The sequence below is a fragment of the Sceloporus occidentalis genome, unplaced genomic scaffold (assembly GCF_023333645.1).
Source record: "Sceloporus occidentalis isolate IW3139 unplaced genomic scaffold, rSceOcc1.0.p SCAF_14, whole genome shotgun sequence".
Lineage (NCBI taxonomy): Eukaryota > Metazoa > Chordata > Lepidosauria > Squamata > Phrynosomatidae > Sceloporus > Sceloporus occidentalis.
In genome coordinates, this window is record NW_028316994.1 from 17,280,213 (window position 1) to 17,302,757 (window position 22,545).

Here is a 22,545-nt window from a genome sequence, read left to right on the forward strand (position 1 = left end):
ATTTTAGTCGCCCTCCTTTGGACACGCTCTGCACCTGCGGCTCTCTTTAAAATGCTCTTCTCTGGGTGTATCTGCACTGTAGAAATAATGCACTTTGATACCACTTTAACTGCTATGGCTCCATCCTATCCTGGGATATGTAACTTTGTGAGGCACCAGCGCTCTTTGCCAGAGAAGGCTTAAAAACCTACAGCACCAGAGCTCTCTAGTGCACTTTAATTCTGCAGTGAAGATGCTGCCTAGATGATCTTACAGCATGTGGCTTTCTAGGAAAGTGGAAGAGTAAGCACTGGACTACCGCTGTGTATTATCAGCAGGGCTGTCCACGAACTTGCTTGGAAAATGCAAATGGGGAGAAAAATACAAGCTAGATTGTTATTATGAACTGGAGGTGAAGACTTGCTCCCCAGTTCTGGTAGACCTTGAAAATGAACCTCGCCAGCTTGCTGCTACAGGAGTCTCAGGGACCTTTAGCTTTCCAAATTTTTTTTTATTACAGTGGGCTCTCTCACCATCCGCCAGCTTGTCATCCACGAATTTGAGCATCCAAGGATGGCAAAAACCATTGTTCTCAATGACAGCGCATGTGCACGGCCAGCCATTGGGGACGGGATTTGAGCTCCCACCTTTTTTCTTATCTGCGGAGGCATCCAGAATGGATCCCCTGCTGTACAACTGCCATGATCCCTTGTTTTGATCATGCAGGCGGGAGCTTTTGGGAGTTGTAGGTCAAAGTATCAGGGAAGGTATATTGTAACTAAGTCTGAATCTGCTCTGCAGAAATAATGCCATTTGACCTGTCTTCTTCCATGGCAGAATGGGGTTGGAGTGGATGGCCCTTGGGGTCTCTTCCAACTCTGTGAGTCTATGATTCTAAGACATCCAAATAGTCAAAGATTTTGGCCTAGTCGTAAATCAAAATGGAGACAGTAGTCAAGAATTTGGTTTTATTATTTCTTTGATATTCTTTTTTTAAAATTGTGTTCTCTGGAACACTGATGTGGTGCAGTAAGGGTAAATGAAGGAACAGTACAAGTTAAACCATAAGCAGAGTAGAAGAAGCATGTGGATATAAGGGATATAACCGAGTTCTCACAATTGTTAGCAATATCTTGCTACTTTGAACTTAACTTTTAAGGCTCTGTTTCTTTCTGTCCCGGTTCCCTTGTGAAGACAACTTTTTTTTTTACCACATCTCCCTGTTTTTCTGATTTTGCCCTTCATCATATCTGACACCTGGGAAACAACTGCAGTGGTGCCTATTAAAATAAGAGCAGGCCGCCTACAGACACCTCAAGGGCTGGGTGTGTGTCTCCCAGTCCTGCGGAAGTGTGGGTCTGCACACGCAGGGTGCACCTTGGAGATCTCAGCTTCCAGAAAGAAAGAAAGAAAGAAAGAAAGAAAGAAAGAGGGACTAAACTTACTAATGATGTAATAATCCTGGTTGGTCTTGAACTCGTGACCCCAGAGATTGGGGCTGTACTCCTGGAACTTGATTGTAAAGCGCATGTCATGCTCTGGACGGTCACAGGTGAGGAGCAGGTTGGGGGTGCGCAGGATCTCACAGCGTTCCGCCTGCTCCGTCTGGACCAGGTACAGCTTGTAATACTCATAGTCCTCGGTGGAGAAGGGACCCAGGGGGACCGAGCGCGGGCAGATTAAGTCCAGGCGGTCACCAATCTGGGGGTACAAGACGTAGCCTCCCTCGTTCTGGAACCTGCAAGGAACACAACCGGAAAGAAGGTCAGCCAAATGGAGCAACTATCGGTGTGAAAATAAGCAACAGCATTCCCATGTCCTTCTGTCAATTTCTAAGATGACCAGGAGAACTGTAGTGAGTTCAAGCCCAAACAGATGGGAACTGGAACTTTGGGGTTGTCTAGGATTCCCTTCTCACTATGCAATTATAGTACTATGATTCCACTTCAGCTGCCATAGATGTATCGTATGGGATTCTGGGATCTGTAGTTTGGGGAAGTCCTAGAGCTCCCTGGTTGGGGATTCAAAATAATCCTCTTTAAACTACATATCTCAGGATTCCATGGCAGGTAAAATGGAACTATAGCACTATAACTGTGCAGTCTGCTTCGGGTCACTTTGGAGGTGTGGTGTTTAAACGACACATGCATCTTTAAGAGGCCAGAAGCTGCACCAAAGTTGTGCTCCTTAGGACTGGAGCATGGCTTTGGCGTGGCTTCCAGCCTTTTAGGACACATGCATTATTTAAACAGCATACTTCCAAAGTGATCCAAAGTAGCTTTATTTTGGCCTGTCTGGGCCCCAAGTTCACAGCAGCCACAACCCTCGAATGAAGAGCCAGACTTACCAGTACCTACCCCTGCGGAGAGATACCAGGAGAGAAAAAAACACCCATGCTCTCCGAATTTAAATAAAAAGTACACTGCAAATAGGGGGCACCTCCCTCAGTCCAGTATGGCTGACAACCATCCATCTTCCTTGGGAGAAAACCATGCTGGTGCCTCTTTCCATGACTGATTGCCTGTTACCTTGAACTCAGCTTGGACTCTTGACTATTCTTTCAGATTACCCTTTGGACCCCTTTCCTGGACTTAATACTGACTCATGAAGGACCTGGACTGGATTAGATGACCTCTGCTTTTCTATGAACACCTTGGTGAGCTTGGACGCTTTCTCTTCTCTGCTTAAAATGTGAAGGCTTTGGGCTGGGAGCTTGGCAAAACAGGACCGAAGAGTCCATAAGGTGTTAATTTTGGATCAGAACTTGGGAAACCCAGGTTCTGGTGCCCACTAGGCCATAAAACCTATTGGATGACACTGAAACATTATCCCAGCCTGATCTACATCATAAGCTTATTGTGAGCATAGATCAAAGAGAGGGTTGGAGACCCCCCAAACACCAGGCTATTTGGGGGGGGGGGGGGGCTGAGCCCCTCGGCTCCTGAAATGATCTGGTGGAACTGAACCACCAAGAGATCAGTAGAATTGAGCCTCTTCAGAGATTATAACTCAGAAGGGTACTAAGTGATCAAGCAGCACGAAGAAATACAAAGGCATTGCACCCTCCTAGGAATAATAAAAGCTGTCTGCAATCTATTCTAGGTACACTTATTTAGAAGTTAGCTGCACTCAACACATGGAGGGCATTTCTACAGAAACGATGGGCGTCCAAGTGTCTTCTTATTTAGGGATGTTTCAATGATCATGAGAGCAAGTGTGGTGTAGTGGTTTGCACATTGGACTATAACTCTGGAGAGCAGGGTTTGAATCCCCCTTTGGCCACGAAAACCCATTAGGTGACCTTGGGCAAGTCACAGTCTCTCTGCCTCAAAGGCTGGCAGTGGCAAACCCCCTCTGAAAAAACTTGCCAAGAAAACCCATGATAGGTTTGCCTTAGGGTTGCCATAAGACAGAAACGACTTGAAGGCACACAACAACTACAACAAAAAACAATATGTATGGGAAATATGACAAAAAACATGCCTTATGAGGAGAGCCTGGAGAAGAGACGGTTAAGGGATGATATGACAGCCCTGTTTAAGACTTTGAAGGGATGCCACTTTGAGGAGGGAGCAAGTTTGTTTTCTGTTGCTCCAGAGACTAGAACATGGAACAATGGAAGCAAGCTCCAGGAAAAGAAACTCCACCTCAACATTAGGAAGAATGTCTTGACAGTAAGGGCTGTTCGACAGTGGAACACACTCCTTCCTCGGAGTGTAATGGAGTCTCCTTCTTTGGAGATCTTTAAACAGAGGCTGGTTGGCCATCTGTCAATGGGGGTGCTTTGATTGTGAGTTCCTGCATGGCAAAGGATTGGACTGGATTGGATGGCCCTTGGGATCCCTTCCAACTCTAGGATACTATGTTTCTAGGATAAAGGAGACTCAACCCATAACTTTTGAAAGATCTCGCTTCCCATGGTGTACACACACATACACACCTGTTATTTCTTTGTCACCACCTTCACCTTTATTCAAATAGGCGCTAAGGTGTTTGAAATACACACGAAAACCCTGCCTGACCTGTTTCGGCAGAGGCAATGGCGGGCAGAGGAACAGAAACAGCAAAAGTACACCAGCTCCTCTTGGAAAACACTTCCCGTCCTTTGGAAAGCTCCGCCGTCTCCCCCGCCCCTCCGCCCACCAGCCGTCTCAGATCTTTATCTGCATCTTCACATTAGACGCTGAACATCTGACTAGTTCAATTGCCCAGACCAATAGATTAAAAAGTTAAATCAAATTAAAACAGTGTCCCTGATTAATTTGCTGTGGTCTTGCTCAACCTGGGGGGCCTATCTGATGTGTTGGACTACAACTCACAGCATTCCTCACCAGCAAAGCCATTGGGTGGAGATGATGGTAATCGTAGTCTGGGGTAATGTGGAGAGCTCTGGCTGGGAAAGACTGTTCTCCAGCATTGAAAGAACTGTAACACACAAGAGTAGGTGTCAAACAGTCCATTTATTACCTGCTTAGAAAATAATTCCTTTATAGCGAAGCAAGGGAACCTGCCAAAGGACTCCATCTCCCACCATCCCCATCCAGGGATAAGAGACATTAAAAAGCCAACAAGAACCCTAAGACCATATGTTGCCCACGTTTTCTTTTAGAAGAAATGTCTGTTATGGTGTACAGGGGAATGATTTCTTCTCTCACTTTGGCACTTTTTTCTGAAAGGCATATGCAGATTTAATCAATTGATTAAGCGCCAGCCTCCTGCATATTTCTGTATTTGGGAGAAAGCCCGAGTCTAACTGTCCCGACATGTTTGGGAGTGCTCAGCACATTCTTTAAAATGCACAGGCACACACGTGTAAAAGCTTATTTTAAAAAATTAGCAGATGAAAGCTGCATCAAACAACAAATTCTATCTATCTATCTATCTATCTATCTATCTATCTATCTATTTTTAAAACAAAGCCCTAATGCAGTTACACAAGCCGAGTCCATTTCTCTCTGGGGTGTAATGCTCTGCATCTGGTTTTGATTTAATGTCTTTAACTCTCCTCTCCAGAAAAAAGCACCCCCCCACGCAACTCTTGCACGCCCATGGCGCCTCATCCACAGACCCATCCATTGCATACCCTTGCCCCCCAGTGAGACAGCATCATGGGACCCACAAAGGATTCTCACCCTGTATTCAAACCTGTTGACATCTGACCTCAAAGCTGCCTGTCCCCAAATCCTCTGGGACAGATCAGCTGCCAAATGAGATAATAGCCTCAGGAAGAAGGGGCACAATTTTGGGCCTGGGGGGTTTACAAAGTGATGGGTAAGAGCCTGGACTCCTCCTGGATTCTGATCTTATCTTGGAATTAGGAAGGGAGGTTGAGATTGCAGGACAGAGCAAGATGCATGGATTCTCTCCTTGAAATGTGAGCAACTTAGCACTGGGGCTTGGGAAACCACAGTGGTCCCTCTACATTCGCTGGGGTTCAGGGTGAAGGACCCCCAGAGATGTTTAAAAATCACAAATAAAAAAAACCACTATTCTTTTTACCTCCAAATCTTCCAGTGCAACCCTGTGGTCAGCATCTGCCAGAGGTTGATCACCAAATCAGGTTGGAGGACCCACAAATGCCTACAGAAGTGTTTTCTCAAGGAACTTCCAGATTCTCCAGCACAACCCTATGGCCAACCTCTGGCTGGAGGACCTAGAGCAGGGGTAGGCAACCCTTTTGAGCCGGGGGCCGGGTTGCTGTCCCTCAGACAACTGGGGGGCCAAAGCCAAAAAATAAATAATTAAATAATTTTTTAAAAAATTAAATAAATAAATAAACCGGGACAAATGTAGGACAAAATTTTCAAATGGAGGGCACTTTTAAAATAAAAAATGGAGGACACGCAAAAAAAATTTGCTGATTTTTTAAAAAAAATGTTAAGATAAATGCATGTTTCTGAGGCTTCTTTAGACAATTGCCCCACCATGCCCCTCACGCAAGACGCCAAAGGCCCCGGCGGCAATCGGCGGCAGGACTGGGCTGGGGCCGGTCCCAAGGCCTCGCCGGGCCGCATCCGGCCCACGGGCCGCAGGTTGCCTACCCCTGACCTAGAGATTCCTAGAGAGAACGTGTTCATCAAAACTGCAAACAATCGAATCCGCAAAAGTGAAATCAGCAAGTGTAGAGGGCCAACTGAACTATTAAAAAAGTAACTGATTACAGTTACAGCCCTTGTAAGATGTATTTTGTGCAAATGCAGCTTGCAACATGTATTTCGTGCATTTTGGTTGGTCCCATGAAGGTAGCACTGTTTTATTTATTTTATTTTTGAAATGAAGCCCTAATACAGTTACACAAGCGGAGTCCATTTCCCTCTCTGGGGTGTAATTATTATGCAATTATTATTATAATTATTATATAAATGACAAATGATTAGTTACACTCCTGTAATTAGCTGCCATTATACAATAATATCCAAACCCCACAAAACTGTGATACCATTATTGGACCAACCAAAATGCACAAAATACATGTTGCAAGCTTTCAAAGCTCCACTGGCTTCTTCACTAGGCAAAGGTGTTAAAAATCATACAGGAGAAAGAACAATACAACAATGTTAGACACAAGTCTGCATTTTGTCAAGTTATTGCTGGTGTTATTGTGAGTTGAGATGGTATGGAGGGCTATCCATGCAGGCAAGCCACTCTTCCTTCTGGACAAGTGAGTCCTGGGAGATAAAAGCATCTTAAAGTCCAAGAAATAAAATTTAAATTCCATTAGCAACACACACACACAAATACTTCCTTTGAGAGCCAGGATTTCTCCATCCTTTGTGAGGCTGCAAACCCTTGTTAGGCAGAGAACCTTTTTATCCTTTTTTGAAAAGTGACACTTGACTTTTGCAAAACTAAACTAAGCATTTGTTTTTATTAAACACGGCGGGACTGTTCTGGACCCCCTGGCATATGGGGAAAAACAGGTACACTGAAATCCCATTGGTTTCTATGGTGGCGCGCTCATGCACACAGCACTGCACTCGCCTGCAGCATGCACACCATTTTGTCCTCCCAGGTTTGCCGTACGCGCAAGCTCAAATCCACGTACAGCAAACCCGCGCATGGCGTGGGTGCGCTGTATTTTTAAAAAATCTGAATGCTAGAATCTGCTGATACAAAACGTATGCAGCTTCCATCCACCTTTGAGTGACCACAACAAACAACAACGGAGCACAGAGGCAGTTGTACAAGGCAATACAGCCCCTCCTCTACCATTTAGAGACCACATGCCTGTAACTATAAAAGTAACTGAATTAGTCACCCCATAAAAGGAGTAAAGTTATCGCTTGTTAAGTTAGAGTCATGATGTAATGTTTGTTGTTTTGTGCCTTCAGTTTCACAACTCATTGGGACCAACTCAAAGGGTTTTCTTGGCAAGATGTATTCAGATATATTTTATTCAGATTTATTCAATTGCTACTGTCGTTCTCTGGGTTTCAATGTACAGTCAACCCTCCTTATCCCCAAATTCTATACCCATGGATTTCACCATTCATGGCTTGAAAATATTCCCCCTCCCAAAAAATTCCAAAAACAACATTTGATTTTGCCATTTTTCAAATAAGGACGACCATTTTACTGTGCCATTGTATATAATGGGTCTTGAGCATCTACGGATTTTGGCGTTCACAAGGAGTCCTGGAATCAAACCCCAACAGATACCAAGGGTCTGCTGTATTCATCGGAGAAAAAAACTAATTAGAAGTAACTAGTTATTTGTAATTAATTATTCCAGTGTTCCATCTGATAGTAGCTAGGGCCACACTACTTGTACTGTATAATTTATCAGTGTTGAGTTGATCTCCATAAGAGCAGCTTGATCTGAGCTTTGCCTAAATCCATTCCCCAACTGCTGCAAAATTCAAATCTTAAGTATTTTTCTTGCAGGACTGTTGTGAAGATGCATAAACTAATTGCTGCAAAGAAGAAAAACAGATGTGTTCCAATTAGACGATGCATAAATGCTGGCTTAAATGTAATAGTTCTGAGTCTGGCAATGGCAGGTCAGACATAACAACCTACCGCACACATATATATCCACAGCATTGTTGATTTGTCCTATCTGCATATCAGCCTTCCTCTAAGAAAGCCGAGGGCCAGGATGCCCTGGCAGTCTCCCATCCCAATATAAAACTAGCTAAACAAAATTGCTCCAGAAAGAGAACTCCTCTGAGGACCTTGAATCCATTTTCAAAGCATACAAAATCCAACAGCCCTTCCTTTGCTACCACCAGCGTGTATGATTGATGCTAGACTCCCAGAGGGCTAGTAATTTGGGTTTTTTGTATTTGTGAATCTATATAGAATAGGCGCAGAGAGCTCATGTGCTGTAGTGGTGCAAGTGTTAGACTAGGACACCGGAAGACCAAGATTCGAATCTGTGCTCAGCTTTGGAAACTCACTGGGAGACTTTGGGCAAGTTGCACTCTTTCAGCTTCAGAGGAAGGCAAAGGCAAGGGCCTTCTGAACAAACTCTGCCAAGAAAACTCCTTGATAGAATTGCCTTAGGGTTGCCATAAGTCAGAAATGACTTGAAGGTGCACATCAACCTGTAAAATTAGTAATGTAAAGTTTCCAGAAACTTTGCATTTTCAGAGAACAAAACACAAACGTTTGGAAAACACTGAAAAATGCAATGTTAGTACCTTCTGCAGATTGAAAATGACGTTGTTACTTTAGCACCACAAGACAAAGTGTTATATATTCCTTGGTTTGGCATAAAGTTTGATATATTAAAAAATACAGTTTATTCAGAAGGTAATTACAAACTGAACTTTAAAAAATGTCCTCTTTTGTTGCAAATGGAAGTACTAGGGCCCTGAACTGAAAAAAGGAAGGTCTGAACTATAAGGAACTTCTCTAGTTTGGCCAGTTTGAGGATCAGATAAAAAAATAAATACTGTAAACCCAAAATGAACAAGCAATAAAAACAATTTTAAAACTGTCAATGTAAGTAAAACAAATATAATTTTGTCTCCACTAGTTTCTTATAAGCATCCGGCCGGCACCAGACTCGTTCCCATATAAAGAGAAAAGCAAACCAAAACCAGGAATTGTAATGGTTTGGTACTCAACACAATCTTACAGAAAAGTCTTCCTTTACATAGGGTTTAGAAATGATTTTGGGGGAATGAATATGTTAATTCCTAAACATTTTATTCATCATTTTAACAGGAAACATTCCATAATCAATTTCTCCCTCCCCCCCCCATTTTTCCTGGGGAAAAATAGAAGATTTCAGAAAAATTTCATGGGGGGACTTTCTCCCCATTAATTTTTGCAGTCCTTTTTTTCCAGGCCTTTGCGTCTCTATGCATGAAGCTGATCTACTGACTAGCGCTGGATTCCATCCTGTGTTTGTGTCCTTTTATTAACATTTCTACATAATTAATTTAGCTGGGCTTTTTACTTCTTCAAAAGCTGGCTCCCTGCAGTGAAGCAATGGAGTGCTCAAAATCTTTCTTTAAAAAACCATTGGCAAACACCAGCGAGGCGGCTGCTTCACCGCCACCCCTTTTAAAATGTTTCTCCTCACCCTAAGCTAACTTTTATCCATATTTCATCTTGCAGGATGGGTTGCAACATCACTGGTCCTAAAGCTAGGGCTGGTTCAAGCATGCAAAATAAAAGAAATGAAATATATTTTGCTCTCTGGAACATCCCTGGCCCTCCACATTCACTGGGGTTAGGGGCACAGGGCCCCCATGAAAGTGGGAGGGGGGACAAATAAAAAACTACTTTTTAACCTAAGCAAACACCTCTCTAGAAGTGTCTAGGTCCTCCAACTTAACTCTATGGCCAACACTTGGCAGATGTTGACCTTAGAATGGTGATGGAGGACCTACAAATGTCTAAGGAAGTGTTTTCTGTAAAGATCTCTAGGTGCAGCCTGCATCCGCCTCTACCTACATTAGATCGGGGCCACGGAAACTGCACGCTGCGGCCCTGATCTCTCCTTTCCACAGTGCAAAAAGGAGCCACAAAAAGTGGCTCCTTTTTGTGCCTCAGAAAGGGCGATAGCCACGGCGTGTGGCTTTTTTGCCCTCTTTTGGAACTGTGTCATGTAAATTGCCAGAGGAGTGCCTCCACATGCTGTGTGGAGCAGCGCACAGTGTCACATTGGTTTGAGAGCGGAGTTGGCACGTGCATCATGTGGACGCCACATCACGACTCTGCCCCCAGGTTGGCCTTAATGGCCAGTCTGTCGAGCCCCTAAGAGGACCTATCCCAGGAAGAACCAGGAATGCTCTTTCCCCATGAACAGTTTGATGCTGAAGCACTCCTGGTTCTTCCCAGGATAAGACCTTTCAGACTGCGATGTGTGTGAAAATCTTCCCCGCGATCGTGCGACTATCCCGGGAAAATGCTTTTTAATCCCCTGATTTCCCCCCGTGTGATAGTCCCCACTGAGTTGTGCTGAAGGACCTAGAGATTCCTAGAGAGATTTTTTCTCCGGTAAAAAACAGAAAAAGTGTTTCTGTTACTTGCAGTTTTCCCACTTTCACAGGGATCCTGTGCTCTTAACCCCAGCCTACTGTATGCAGCCAGCCCCCCTTATCCACGGATTTTTATCCATGGATTCAAGCATCCACATCTTGAAAATATTCCAAACAAAAATATAAATTCCAAATAGCAAACCTTGAATTTGCCATTTTATTTAACGGGACTTGAGCATCCACGGATTTTGTTATCCACGGAGGATCCTGGAACCAAACCCCAGCAGATAACAAGGGCCCACTGTATTAAAAATATCAACTGTGGACAGAAAAAGGGGGCCCCTGGCCAGTGGTGTCACTAAAGGGGTGCAGGAAGTGTGGATCTCACTGGGTTACACCATCAAAACTTGGTGCCACCAACCCACAAATCAGAGCCATGGCAAAGTCCTCGCACCTCTCTCTCTCTCACACACACACACACACACATACACACACACATGCTGACCTGGCTGCGTAACCCCCATATACTTGCGCAAGAATTATGCTACCGAGAAATGACTGCTTCCTATCTCCGCTTCCCCGCATTCCTACCCCCAGGTACTTAAGACATCAGCTTCCCTTCTCCAACACCCCAAACAAGACCTTTGACCAGCCCTGACTCAAAATACACAGTCCCATCATCCAGTGCAACTACCAGCAAAGGAATGCATCCTGGGGGTGTGAGATAACCACTGATGTGGCTATCTTGCATACACAAGGAGACTCCCTGTCCCCAAGACTTTGTTTCTGTACCACAAGGGCATAGTTGAAGTTACTTGCTGGAGCAAAGCCTAGAAGATGCATGTAAAGGTGCATCTGCACTGTAGAAATAATGCAGTTTGACACCACTTTTAACTGCCATGGCTCCATCCTGCAGAATCCTTGGATCTGTTGTTTAGTGAGGCACCAGCACTCTTTGGCTGAGAAGGCTCAGCACCTTGTAAAACTACAAATTCCAGGATTCCATCCAAAGGGCTGCAGTACTCAAAGTGGTGTCAAACTACATTACTGTATATACTCATGTCTAAGTCTAGAAATTTTAATCAAAAAATTGACCCCCAAAAACTTGAATCGCCTTGTCCATGGGTCAATGTAAGTACTCCGTTTTAACTCTTATAAAAGAATGAACTATCCCCTGCTGAAAGGCAAGAGTAAAATCTGTCCTGGAAGCACTGACTCTCCTCTATTCTCTATGCCTTCTAGAATCTTGTAAATTCTTTGGTATTGTTTTCCTTGCTCCATCCTTTAGATTTTGTTATATGCCTTTAGATTTTACCCTCAACTTATCCACGGGTCATATCAAAATCCATACTTTTGACCCCAAAACTTGCCCTTGACTTATACATGAGGTCTACTCATAACCAAGTATATACGGTATTTCCACAGTGTAGATGCTCCCACACAGGCTACATTATTTGCTGTCCTTTCTTTCCTCCCAAGGATCTGCACCCCATGCCAGGTCCAGCTGGCATCAGGGTGAGTAGACGTCCTCCATTTCACAAGTCCTACATTTCAACCTCCTCTCCAGGAGGAATTCCAAGATATCCTCCATTTTGAAAGTAACTAAGAAGCGCATATTTACATTTATTTGAGTCTTTTCAGCCTTTATTTGCAGATGCCCGGCGTTTTTCCTGAACGTCCTGCACTTTGCAGTGCCTTGTTCTGCTTTATGGTTGTAGCATCCAATCATCCTGGCTGGCATCCTCTTTAAAAGGACAAATTGGCCCCACAGTTTGAGGCCCTTGCCCTTGGCTTCCACATGGGTTTAAAGTGGCTAGGCCCCACTCCTCCCTCCTTACTAGGCCTAGTAGTAATTTGGGAAGAGAAGGCAGAAATGCCTTCCGTCGCCATGGCGACACATGCCAACTAGTGATGAAGGGGCCGCCAAGGCTAAATGAGTGGAGGAAGAAGGGGAGGTAGTGGGCATCTTTTTAGGACCCACAGAGAGGGGAACAACATGGGGAGGGGGGCTTGTTTTTTTAACCACTTCTTTTTTTTTCCCTTGGCTTGGGTGGGAGTATTCTCTCCCCCTACCCACAAAGAAAACATGTCCAGGTTTGCCCATAGGACTTGTTGCTTCCATGGGGCATGGGAATGAGCCTCCTCCTTCCCTCTCTGGACCCTTGCTCCCCATTCCTGGAGACCCCCCTCCGTTGCATTCTCCCTCCCCCTGCCATTGCCCTGTAATGGGGTCATGGGCTCAGCTGGAATTGGGGGAGGCGAAGAGAGGAGATGGAATAGAAAGTGACAGTTCAGGAAAGGAGCTAAAAGGGAAAGGAGGAGAGGGGAGGCAGGAGGAGACCCTCTCCCGCTCATCCAAAGAGACCCAGGCCACCTGGGCTCTACGCAGCAGGACTTTCAGGTTCTCGGTGTCACGAAAATCCCACTCCTCTTGTGCTTATTCTTTCTCACGTGCCAAAATCCGTGCAACCAAGGGTACCCCTCCAAATGTTGTGGGGCTGCAGTTCCCTCCATCCCCTCACTGCTGGTGTATGGGAGTCAGTGATAAAAAAACAGTGGCGTCACTAGCAATGTCCGGGGGGATGTAGACCACATTGGGTGACACCCAGAGAGATGGTACACCCAGTGGGACTTGCGCAATTGCTGGGCAAGCAAAAAAGGGCTTCATGTCCCTTTCTCGTTTGTCCAGCAGCCATGCCAGAGCCCAAACAACTTTCCAGCAGTGGGGGCACTGCCCCTCTCAATTGGCATGGCCTCTGGGGGGGTCCACAATGTCTTCCCTTTGGGCCCTGGCATAGTTACAGCCATGCCGGAGTACAAGTGGCTCTCCAGAGGCCATTGCAGTCCACCCCCACCCCCACTGGTCCCCCACACCGGGTGACACCAACCCCAGGGATGCCACTGGTCAAAAATATCTGGAGGGCCATTGTTGCCTCCCACCCCATGTCACCCGTTCTCTTATAAGTCAGAGAGAGAACTAAGATATCAGTTCCCACCACGGTCACCAAAAGTATACACGGACTACAGGTTAGATCCTGAATCTATCTAGGAAGATAATTACAGTCAGCCCTCCGTATTCACTGGGGTCAGGGGTGCAGGACCCCTGTGAAAGTGGATAAATGCAAATTAAAAAATTACTTCTTTTTTTTATCGGGGAGAACACCTCTCTAGGAATCTCTAGGTCCTCCAGCGCAATTCTGTGGTCAACATCTGGTGGACGTTGACCAGAGAATCACACTGGGGGGCACAGGACCTTCATGAAAGTGGGAAAACGGCAAATAAAAGCCTCTCTAGCAGTCACTAAGTCCTCCAGCACATCTCTGTGGTCAACTTCTGCTCGACGTTGACCACTGAACAGCGCTGGAGATCCTACAAATGCCTAGAGAAGAATTTTCTGCAGGAATCTCTAAGTCTTTGAGTATGACTCTACGGTCAACTTCCAACAGAATTACACTGGAGGACCTAGAGATTTCTAGAGAGAACATATTAATCAAATCCATCAATAATCAAATCCATACAAGTCAAAGCTTCAAATGTGGAGGGTCGACTATATCTCTGGCCAAAGTGGATTTTCTCTCATTCAAAAGAGAAGTTTGTTTCTGTATTAGAAACAAACAAGAACAACTTTATTAGCACAAGTCAGAAATTTAGAAGCTTGTGTTGTGACGATACCGAAAGCTGTAATCCCACATGTACAGGACAGAGGTTCTCACGATTTCATTAAGCCAAAAGTAGCAGTTCAAAATTAGCTTTAACAATCAACAACAGGGTATTCTTTAATCAACACTGGTTTATCCCTGTTGCACAAATGTAACAGTAAAAGATACAATGAGCTGTGGGAGCCATAGTTCGAGCCCTGGTGGGAACTGATATTTCATTTCTCCCTCTGACTCATGTTGTAACTGTCTAGAACCTGACTAGAACCAGAGAACCCAGTGTGTGCGTGCATGTATGGAATCCCATGCAAACACACTACATAAGTATGTAGTGGTTTGAGCATTGGGCTCTGGATACCAGGGTTCGATTTCCTACTTAGTCATTTGATTCCTTGCTTGGCCCAATGGGTGACCTTGGGCAAGTCACACGCTCTCAGCCTCAGAGGATGACAATGGTGCACCTCCACTGAAGAAACCTGCCAAGAAAACCCCAGGATAGGGTGGCCTCAGGGTTGCCATAAGTCAGAACCAACATGAAGGCACAAAACACACACACACACACACCAGCCCCAATGATAAGGTCGCCATAAATCAGAAAAATGATTTGAAGGCACACAATGGAGTCCCAGTTCTGAGTAGAAAACACCCTACTTTGCAGAAACCAGCCCTTTGCCTGTTCATTCCAGATGTCCCATTACCCGGCGTGTCCCTCCCAAGACCCTGCGCTCTCATGCCTAGGACAAGCAGGAATTTAATCAGCCTCTTCTTGGTTAAATATTAGAGATCCCACTCCTTTCTCTTTCCCTGTGTGACCCTGTGGCTTGCTCCGTCTCCAGTTCCAGCTCGCTGGAGTAAGACGCCTTCTGATGCCTATCATGGGGGGGGGGGGTTGCAATGAAGGAACACGGACCTGATTGCCTCCGCACCTTCTTCTAAATGAAATAATTAACTCCCCCCTGACCTCCCCGGCCCTGAGACAGAAAAGGAGGCCTGCATCGCACAGTGTCTCCTTGTTTCAAGCAGACATACAGCTGCCACCTCTGCAAAGGAGGTGTGTGGTTGGTGCAGGGGGCATTTGTTGGGCACAGGGAGATGCAGCTGCCTCTGGGGTGCAGCAAGTGGGTATGCATCCAGCCTGGCTATGGACTGTGGCTGCATCAGCACTGCAGAATTAATGCAGTTTGACACCACTTTAACTGCCATGGCTCAGTACTACAGAATCCTGGGATTTGTCGTTTTGTGAGACATTGAGCCTTCTCTGACCAAGAGCTTTGGTGCCACAACAAACTACATCTCCTAGATTTCCATAGCATTGAGCCATGGCAGTCAAAGTGGTGTCAAACCGGATTATTTCTGCAGAGTAGCTGCAGCCAGGGTGGCTGTAAGTGGGAAACAACTTGAAAGCACACAACAACAAACAAGAAATCATGCCAAGATTGTCTGAAGCGAGGCTGTCATACTTTGTCTGTATCATGAGAAGACACGCCTCACAAGAAAAGACAACCCTGCTTGGAAAAGTGGAAGGCAGTAGAAAAAGAGGACGCTTGCATTCCAGATGTGTAGACTCAACTAGAGAACCTACAACCCTATATTTGCAAAACCTGAGCAGGGCTGTGAATGAAAGGGTGACTTGGGGGTCTCTTATTCAAGGAGTCCCCATAAGTCTAAGTTGACCTCATGGCCGCCATGCACAACCGCAACAACATCACCCCACCTCTCAGTCTTCTCCAAACCAAACATACCCAACTCCCTAAGCTAGTTCTCATAGGACTTGTGGTCTCTTCCAGTTCTGTGATTCTATGATTCTATGACGTGAAGGTTTTCAGATTTTTAACCATCTTGGTAGCCCTCCACATTAGTAGGGTTGCCATATTCCTATACAAATTCAACACATTGCTGACTATACAAATCCAACACATAAATTACTGCATTTTAATATTTCAACATTAGTATCAATACCAAGCTAAGAGCTCTTTTTTCTTCTTCTCCCTCCTCCCAAACTGGTGTGAAGAGTGTGCCAGTCTTCTAGCAAAGTTTCTTGCTTCATCGCCACTGCCACATTTTACCCTACCCACTGGCCAGCAACAAAGGAGAAATCTGAGATTTACTGCTTCAGCAGGTCCAACCAGCTGGGGCATTTTTAGTCCCTTCAATCCAGAATTTCACAGGTTTTCCAGGACAGATGGCAACCTTACTCATTAGTCTTTATTTTAACGAACCCAATTGGTAAAATCGGGCAGGTCTCTGCCCCTGAGGCACTTACAATCTAAATAGTAGGAGCACAGTGAAGGAGGGGGAGCCGGAAAAACTAGCCCAGGGAGGGGATGCAATGCCTATAAAAATGCAGTTACACAGATGTAATACTTGGTTCGAATCCTGTCCTGCATGTGGGCAGTAATGGATGTAGGATTCCTTGCCGGAGGCTGAGCTGCCTCTGGAGAAGAGGCCATAAGTGCTTGAAAAGCAAGGCAGGAAGGGGGAAGCTTGTGTTTTTCAGGACTCCTGGGTCCTCTGTGCTGGTATTTCTCTTGCTTGCACTGAAGGAGCGTCTAACATTTTTCCAAACCACTGCATTTGGATCTCAGGGAGGTTTACATCTTCTGGCAATGATTAACCTGGAGCTGGGGCTGGGGTAGGCAGGGTCACTGGCCTGGTTTCTCTGGATGGGAGGAGAAGGATCAGAAACCGAGAAACTGTCTGGCCGGAGCAGAGGGGGGGATGAAAGGGGGAAAGACACTCTTTCAGTTGCAGGGAGGAGGAAAGTATTTTAGTGCTTCTCACCTGAGAGGGCAGAAACCAAAGTTCTAAATAGATCCCCTAGTTAATTGCAGTCTGACCACAGAAAGAAAAAAAGGAAAGGAAACCAAACACAGCCCTCGCCTTCTGTTTTTATATTCCTAGCACAGGAATAACGCAACAAAGCCTCTGACAAAGAAGCTCCAACTTTTCCTCCTCCTCCTCTCTCTAGCTTAAAGACTTTTATTAGCATAGGCACTGGCTGGTGAAGGAGGGATGGCAAATATTCGGTTTCAGAAATATTTTGGTTTGCAGTAGTGTAGTGCTTTAATTGTTGGACTACGACTCTGGAGACCAGGGTTCGATTCCCAGCTCAACCATGAAACCCGATGGGTGACCTTGCGCACGTCACACTCAGTCTCATGTGAAGGCAATGGCAAGCCTCCTCTGAACAAACCTTGCTTAGAAAACCCCATGATAGGTTTGCCTTAGGGTTGTCATAAGCCAGAAAGGACTTGAAGGCACACCACAACAAAAACAATACGATAAAGTTTGAGCCGGAAAAGAAAGGGATTCTCCTCTAGGGCTGCATCCACACAGCAAAAATAATCTAGTTTGACACCACTTTAACTGCCATGGCTCCATGCTATGGAATTTGGAGAACTGTAGTTTTGTGAAATATTTGGCCTTCTCTGACTGAGAGCTCTGGCACCCCAACAAACTACGATCCCTAAAATGCCATAGCATTGCACCATGGCAGTTAAAGTAATGTCAAACTGGATTATTTCTGTGGTGTGAATGCAGCCTAGCTGATCTGACTCTAGCGTAACATGCAACGTGAACAACGCCCAAAATCCCTTCCTGAGCATGCATGAACTGCAAAACATAGAGAAGATAAGCCTGCCTCACTAGCTAAACCCCCCCCAGCATGTTAAAAATGCGTTGATCGAGAAGTTTTATAACCAAAATGCAAATCCTAAGAAAAATGGAGGCTGGTGGAAGAAAGAAAAAAGTCGTCCCTAGTTGACCTTGGAAAGAGCTTTCAAATGGTCTCTAGAAGGCTCAGAATGGTTTGGTTTACTCATGCAAGGCTCACCTGACCCGCTTGCTTAATTTCAGACATGCATCTTGTTAATTTGGGATTTAAAAAAAGTTTGTTGAAACATGTTAGAACTGTTCTTCCTTTCTGTTGTGCAAGAACCTCTCCCTATTTTTTTCCATGTTATCTCTGCTCCCGGTACCAAATTTTCTGTCAGAGAAGAAATGCACAGGAACACATCCATGCGCTGAGTCTCCTTTATCCGAAATAACTGGGACCAAGAAGGGTTGTGGATTTCGGAGTTTTTCAGATTTTGGAATGTATGTGCACGCATGCACGCACGCACGCACATGCACTCCCACACCCCCACAGACACACAGACACACACACACACACACACACATATATATTGGAGGTGGGACCCAGATCTAAACATGAAATTCATTTAAGTTTTGTATACACTTTATACATAGAATCATAGAATCGTAGAATCATAGAGTTGGAAGAGACCGCAAGGGCCATTCAGTCCAACCCCATTCTGCCATGCAGGAAATCCAAATCAAAGCATCCCTGACAGATGGCCATCCAGCCTCTGTTTAAAGACCTCCAAGGAAGGAGACTCTATCACCCTCCGAGGGAGTGCATTCCACTGTCGAACAGCCCTTACTGTCAGGAAGTTCCTCCTAATGTTCAGGTGGAATCTCTTTTCCTGTAGCTTGCATCCATTGTTCCGGGTCCTGTTCTCTGGAGCAGCAGAAAACAAGCTTGCTCCCTCTTCAACATATAGCTGAAGATAATTTTATACACAATATTTTTAATAATGTTGTCCATGAGACAAAGTTAGCATACACTGAACCATGAGAAAGCAAAGGTGTCACTATTTCAGCCTCTCTGTGTGTTTGGCAGTTCATGCATGCGCACTAAAGGATCATCCCAAGCCATTATGGCCATTGTATAGTGTTCCTCTTATAGTTTTCTGATCTATAATGTTCCTCAAGGTGATAGATAGTGTTCCTCTTATCTCTGACTCTCCCAAGTGAAACTTCCTAACCCACAGTCTTCCAGGAATGCTTGGCTTCAACACCCATCATCCTCAGCCAGAATGGCTATTGTGTAGTGTTCCTCTTATAATGTTCCATTGTATAGTGTTCTTCAAGGTGGTGCACAGCATTCCTCTTATACCTGACTTTCACAGGTTAAACATCCATTTGCTATGCTGGCTGGGAAAGATGGGTGTTGTAGCCCAGCACATCTGGAAGGCTGCAGGTTAAGAAGTTTAACCTGGAAAAGTCAGAGATAAGAGGAGCACTCTTCATCACCATGAGGAACACTATAGAAAAGATTATAAGTGGCCATGCTGGCTGGGGATTGTGGGCGTTGTAACCTAACGCATCTGAAAGGCCACAGGTTTGAGTCAGGTATAAGAAGAACACTATCCACTGCCTTGAGAAACATTATACAACAGCCATGCTGGCTGGGGATGATGGGTGTGATGCAACCTAGTACATCTGGAAGGCCACAGGTTTGAGTCAGGTATAAGAAGAACAATGTCCAGCACCTTGAGGAACATTATACATTGGAGCACTAGAAAAGGGACACTATGCAATGGTCATGCTGGCTAGGGATGATGGGTGTTGCAGCCCAGCACATCTGGAAGGCCGCAAAATAGGGAGTGCTACACCAGGTTGTGTTTTCTTCCACATACCAATCTTGATTCCTATCCAAATCTGAATGCAAGAAGTTGGGTGGGCAAGGGGAGGGTGGCATCACTTGAGCACCGCCTTGGCATTGTTCTTTTGCACATTTTCCTCCCCTTATTCCCCCCTCTTTCTCTTTCTCTCCCTCTCTCTGCTCGCTCACGTTTTTCTCCTTCGCTCTCACACACCTGTGCAAAAATCCCTAGGATTTTCCCAGCCCGAACTTGCCTCCTTTGCTGCCAACTCCCCCGCCTCCACTCCTGCTCCCCAGGCCACATTCCCAACATTTCTTTGGTGCATTTCCCCGGCTTCCGCCTGAATTTTCAGATGGAAAAGACAGATGGGCCGAGGTGGGGCAGGCAGGCCTGAGCGCACAGCCGCCCAAAGCTAAAACCCAGGCCCCAAACTCAGTTCTGATCCTTTCTTAGCTTCACCTGATGGATTGGTAAACAAGGCTTTGTTATTGTGCGCCTTCATGATGTTTCTGATTTATGGCAACCCTATGGCAAACTTATCACATGGTTTTCTTGGCAAGTTTCTGCAGCAGTGGTTTGCCACTGACATCTTCTGAGGATATCACCCAATGGCTTCCCTGGCTAAGGAGGGATTCAAACCCTACCCTTCGGAATCATAGATCTAATCAGCACTGCAGAAATGATACTGTTTGATGCCACTTTGACTGCCATGGCTCACTGCTATGGAATCCTGGGATTTGCAGTTTGTTGTGGCACCAGACAGAGAAGGTTAAATATCTCACTGCTGTTGCCGCTATGTGCCCTCAAGTTGTTTCTTACTAATGGATTCCCTAAAGCAAACCAACAATAGGGTTTTGTTAGCAAGATCTGTTCAGAGAAGGTTTGCCATTGTCATCTTCTGAGGCTGAGAGAGTGTGACTTGCCCAAGGTCCCCCAGTGCGTTCTATGGAGGAGATGAGAATTGAACCCAGGTCTCCAGAGTTGCAGTTCAATGCTCAAACCACTACACCACACTGGCTTTCCTAAACATCTCACCACACTATAAATCACACAATTCCATAGCACTGAGCCATGGCAGTTAAAGCAGTGTCCAACTGTATGCAGCACAGATTAGACCATGGTCCAGTGCTCAAAGTACGACACCAACAATGGTTCTAGATGCATGGAAATCTAGAGCCACACAAATAATTGCTGCTCTCTCCCACCCCAGCTCCACTTTTATCTCTTTCTTTCCCAAGACTTCATTTTGTCATATTTCTCATACATATTATTCTACATGTTTTAATACCAGCAGTGGCTGGGCAGCAGTACCAAAGATGGCACATGATGGTCCATGTGCCAGAGACCTTATAGCTGACACTATAATGATACTGTTTTGTTTTTTTAAATTCACATGCCATCTTTCCCCCACCTCCAGGATGCATAAGAGACTTGCAAAAACTGAAACCAAAGCAGAGAAGGGGTCACTTCCAGAAAAACGTGTGTGTGTGTGTTGGCAAGAATTGTTCAGATGAGGCTTGCCATTGCCTTCCATTGAAGCTGAAAGAGTGTAACCTGCCCAAGACCAACCAGTGGGTTTCATGGTTGAGCTAGGAATTGAACTCTGGTCTCTGGAGTTTTGGGCAACACTCAAACCACTATGCCATGCTGGCCCTCACCCAAAAGAACATACAATGGCAAAAATACCATTGAACTGTCAATAAAATTAAAAGTAATCCACAAGCACATTTGCAAGAATAACAAATGTGAACTATACAGTTTGTTGCCCAAAGCACTTTCCCAGTAAGTGGTCAGTTCCCAAAGGCCCATTGAGACTTCACCTGTCAGCAAAAGGACACTATAGGGAACAGCCAAGTCTAGCCTATCTAGGGAGTTCTAGGGCCTGGGAGCAGTCACCAAGAAGGCCCTCTCCTTTGTTCCCACCTGAGAAATTGTCGGTGCCCAAGGTGACCAGATGTCCTAACCGCAAAGGAGGGCTTTCTTGGTGGTGGCTCCCAGGTGGAAGGCTAGCCCCCTTTCTGCTGTCTTTTCTCTGGCAAGCAAAGTCCTTTTTATGGAGTTTATCACACGGGGGCTAATTTCGGCATTAAAGAGAGATTAAAGCGCATTTAAAGCATCCCACAAATAAAATGGCGAGTAATTGCACAAATGGTTATCACATGCAATTGCGCAAATAAAGTGATATCGGAAATGCACTGTTGCTGAAATCCCGAAAGTAAAAAGATGTGTGTTAAGGATGCTTTGTGACCACTTTAATGGCAGGTTTTGTGCAACGTCGTGTGAAATTGTTTCGCATAATTATGCAATTTTTCTGGAATATTCACAGGATAAACTCCCGATCTCCTTTGCGTGATAGTGATAAACGCCTATATAAACAAGCATTTTATGGTTAATTGGTTACTGGGGATAATTTTTTATGGGTGTGTATGTGCTATAGTTTTATCTTGAATTATATATATTTTTGATGAATATATGTTTACAGCATCAAACCACTCTTCAATGACAAATACATACATACACCCAGACAAAGGAAACAATCTAGAAAAGACTCTAACAATAGCAAACAGCCATTAAAATTAAGACTTCCTCCCTTCCCAGTATCTGTTCTTTCTGTATTAATATTTGCTTCTCAGTTTGTGTATTTTTACACAGAACTCTACACAACTGAACTGAATATTCAATACATCCTACTATCTATTCTTTCTTTTCCTATCTACCTTATTTTGCAAGCTATCCCTGAGGGTTTTGGCTTCCAAATATATTGTTCTAACAATTCCCAGTCTTTTTTTACATCCTTATCTGTCTTTTCCTTTAATAGTCTTGTTCATTTATCCATTTCCATTCGGTGACTTATTTTTAGTAACCACTTTAATGATATGTTTGGTAAAGATTCTGCACCTTTTAAAATTAAATATATTATTAATATGATATCTTTATTAACTGTGTTTTAAGCATCTTTATTATCAGGTTTTTAGCTTTATCTTGGCCTTGTTGCAAGACACCTTGGATCTGATGCCAGGAGAAAGGTGG

The 22,545-nt window shown here is 44.8% G+C and overlaps 1 protein-coding gene across 4 annotated transcripts in view; it reads right to left on the reverse strand.

Annotated features, from left to right (window-relative positions):
* The window catches only part of EFNB3 (ephrin B3), a 75,181-nt gene that overhangs the window by 20,305 nt on the left and 32,331 nt on the right, over positions 1 to 22,545 (reverse strand). For all 4 annotated transcript variants that reach the window (XM_089480341.1, XM_089480340.1, XM_089480342.1 and 1 more), the window contains exon 2: positions 1,425 to 1,717. In XM_089480341.1, the coding sequence (XP_089336467.1) occupies positions 1,425 to 1,717 (293 nt within the window). The remainder of the gene's footprint in view (positions 1 to 1,424; positions 1,718 to 22,545) is intronic.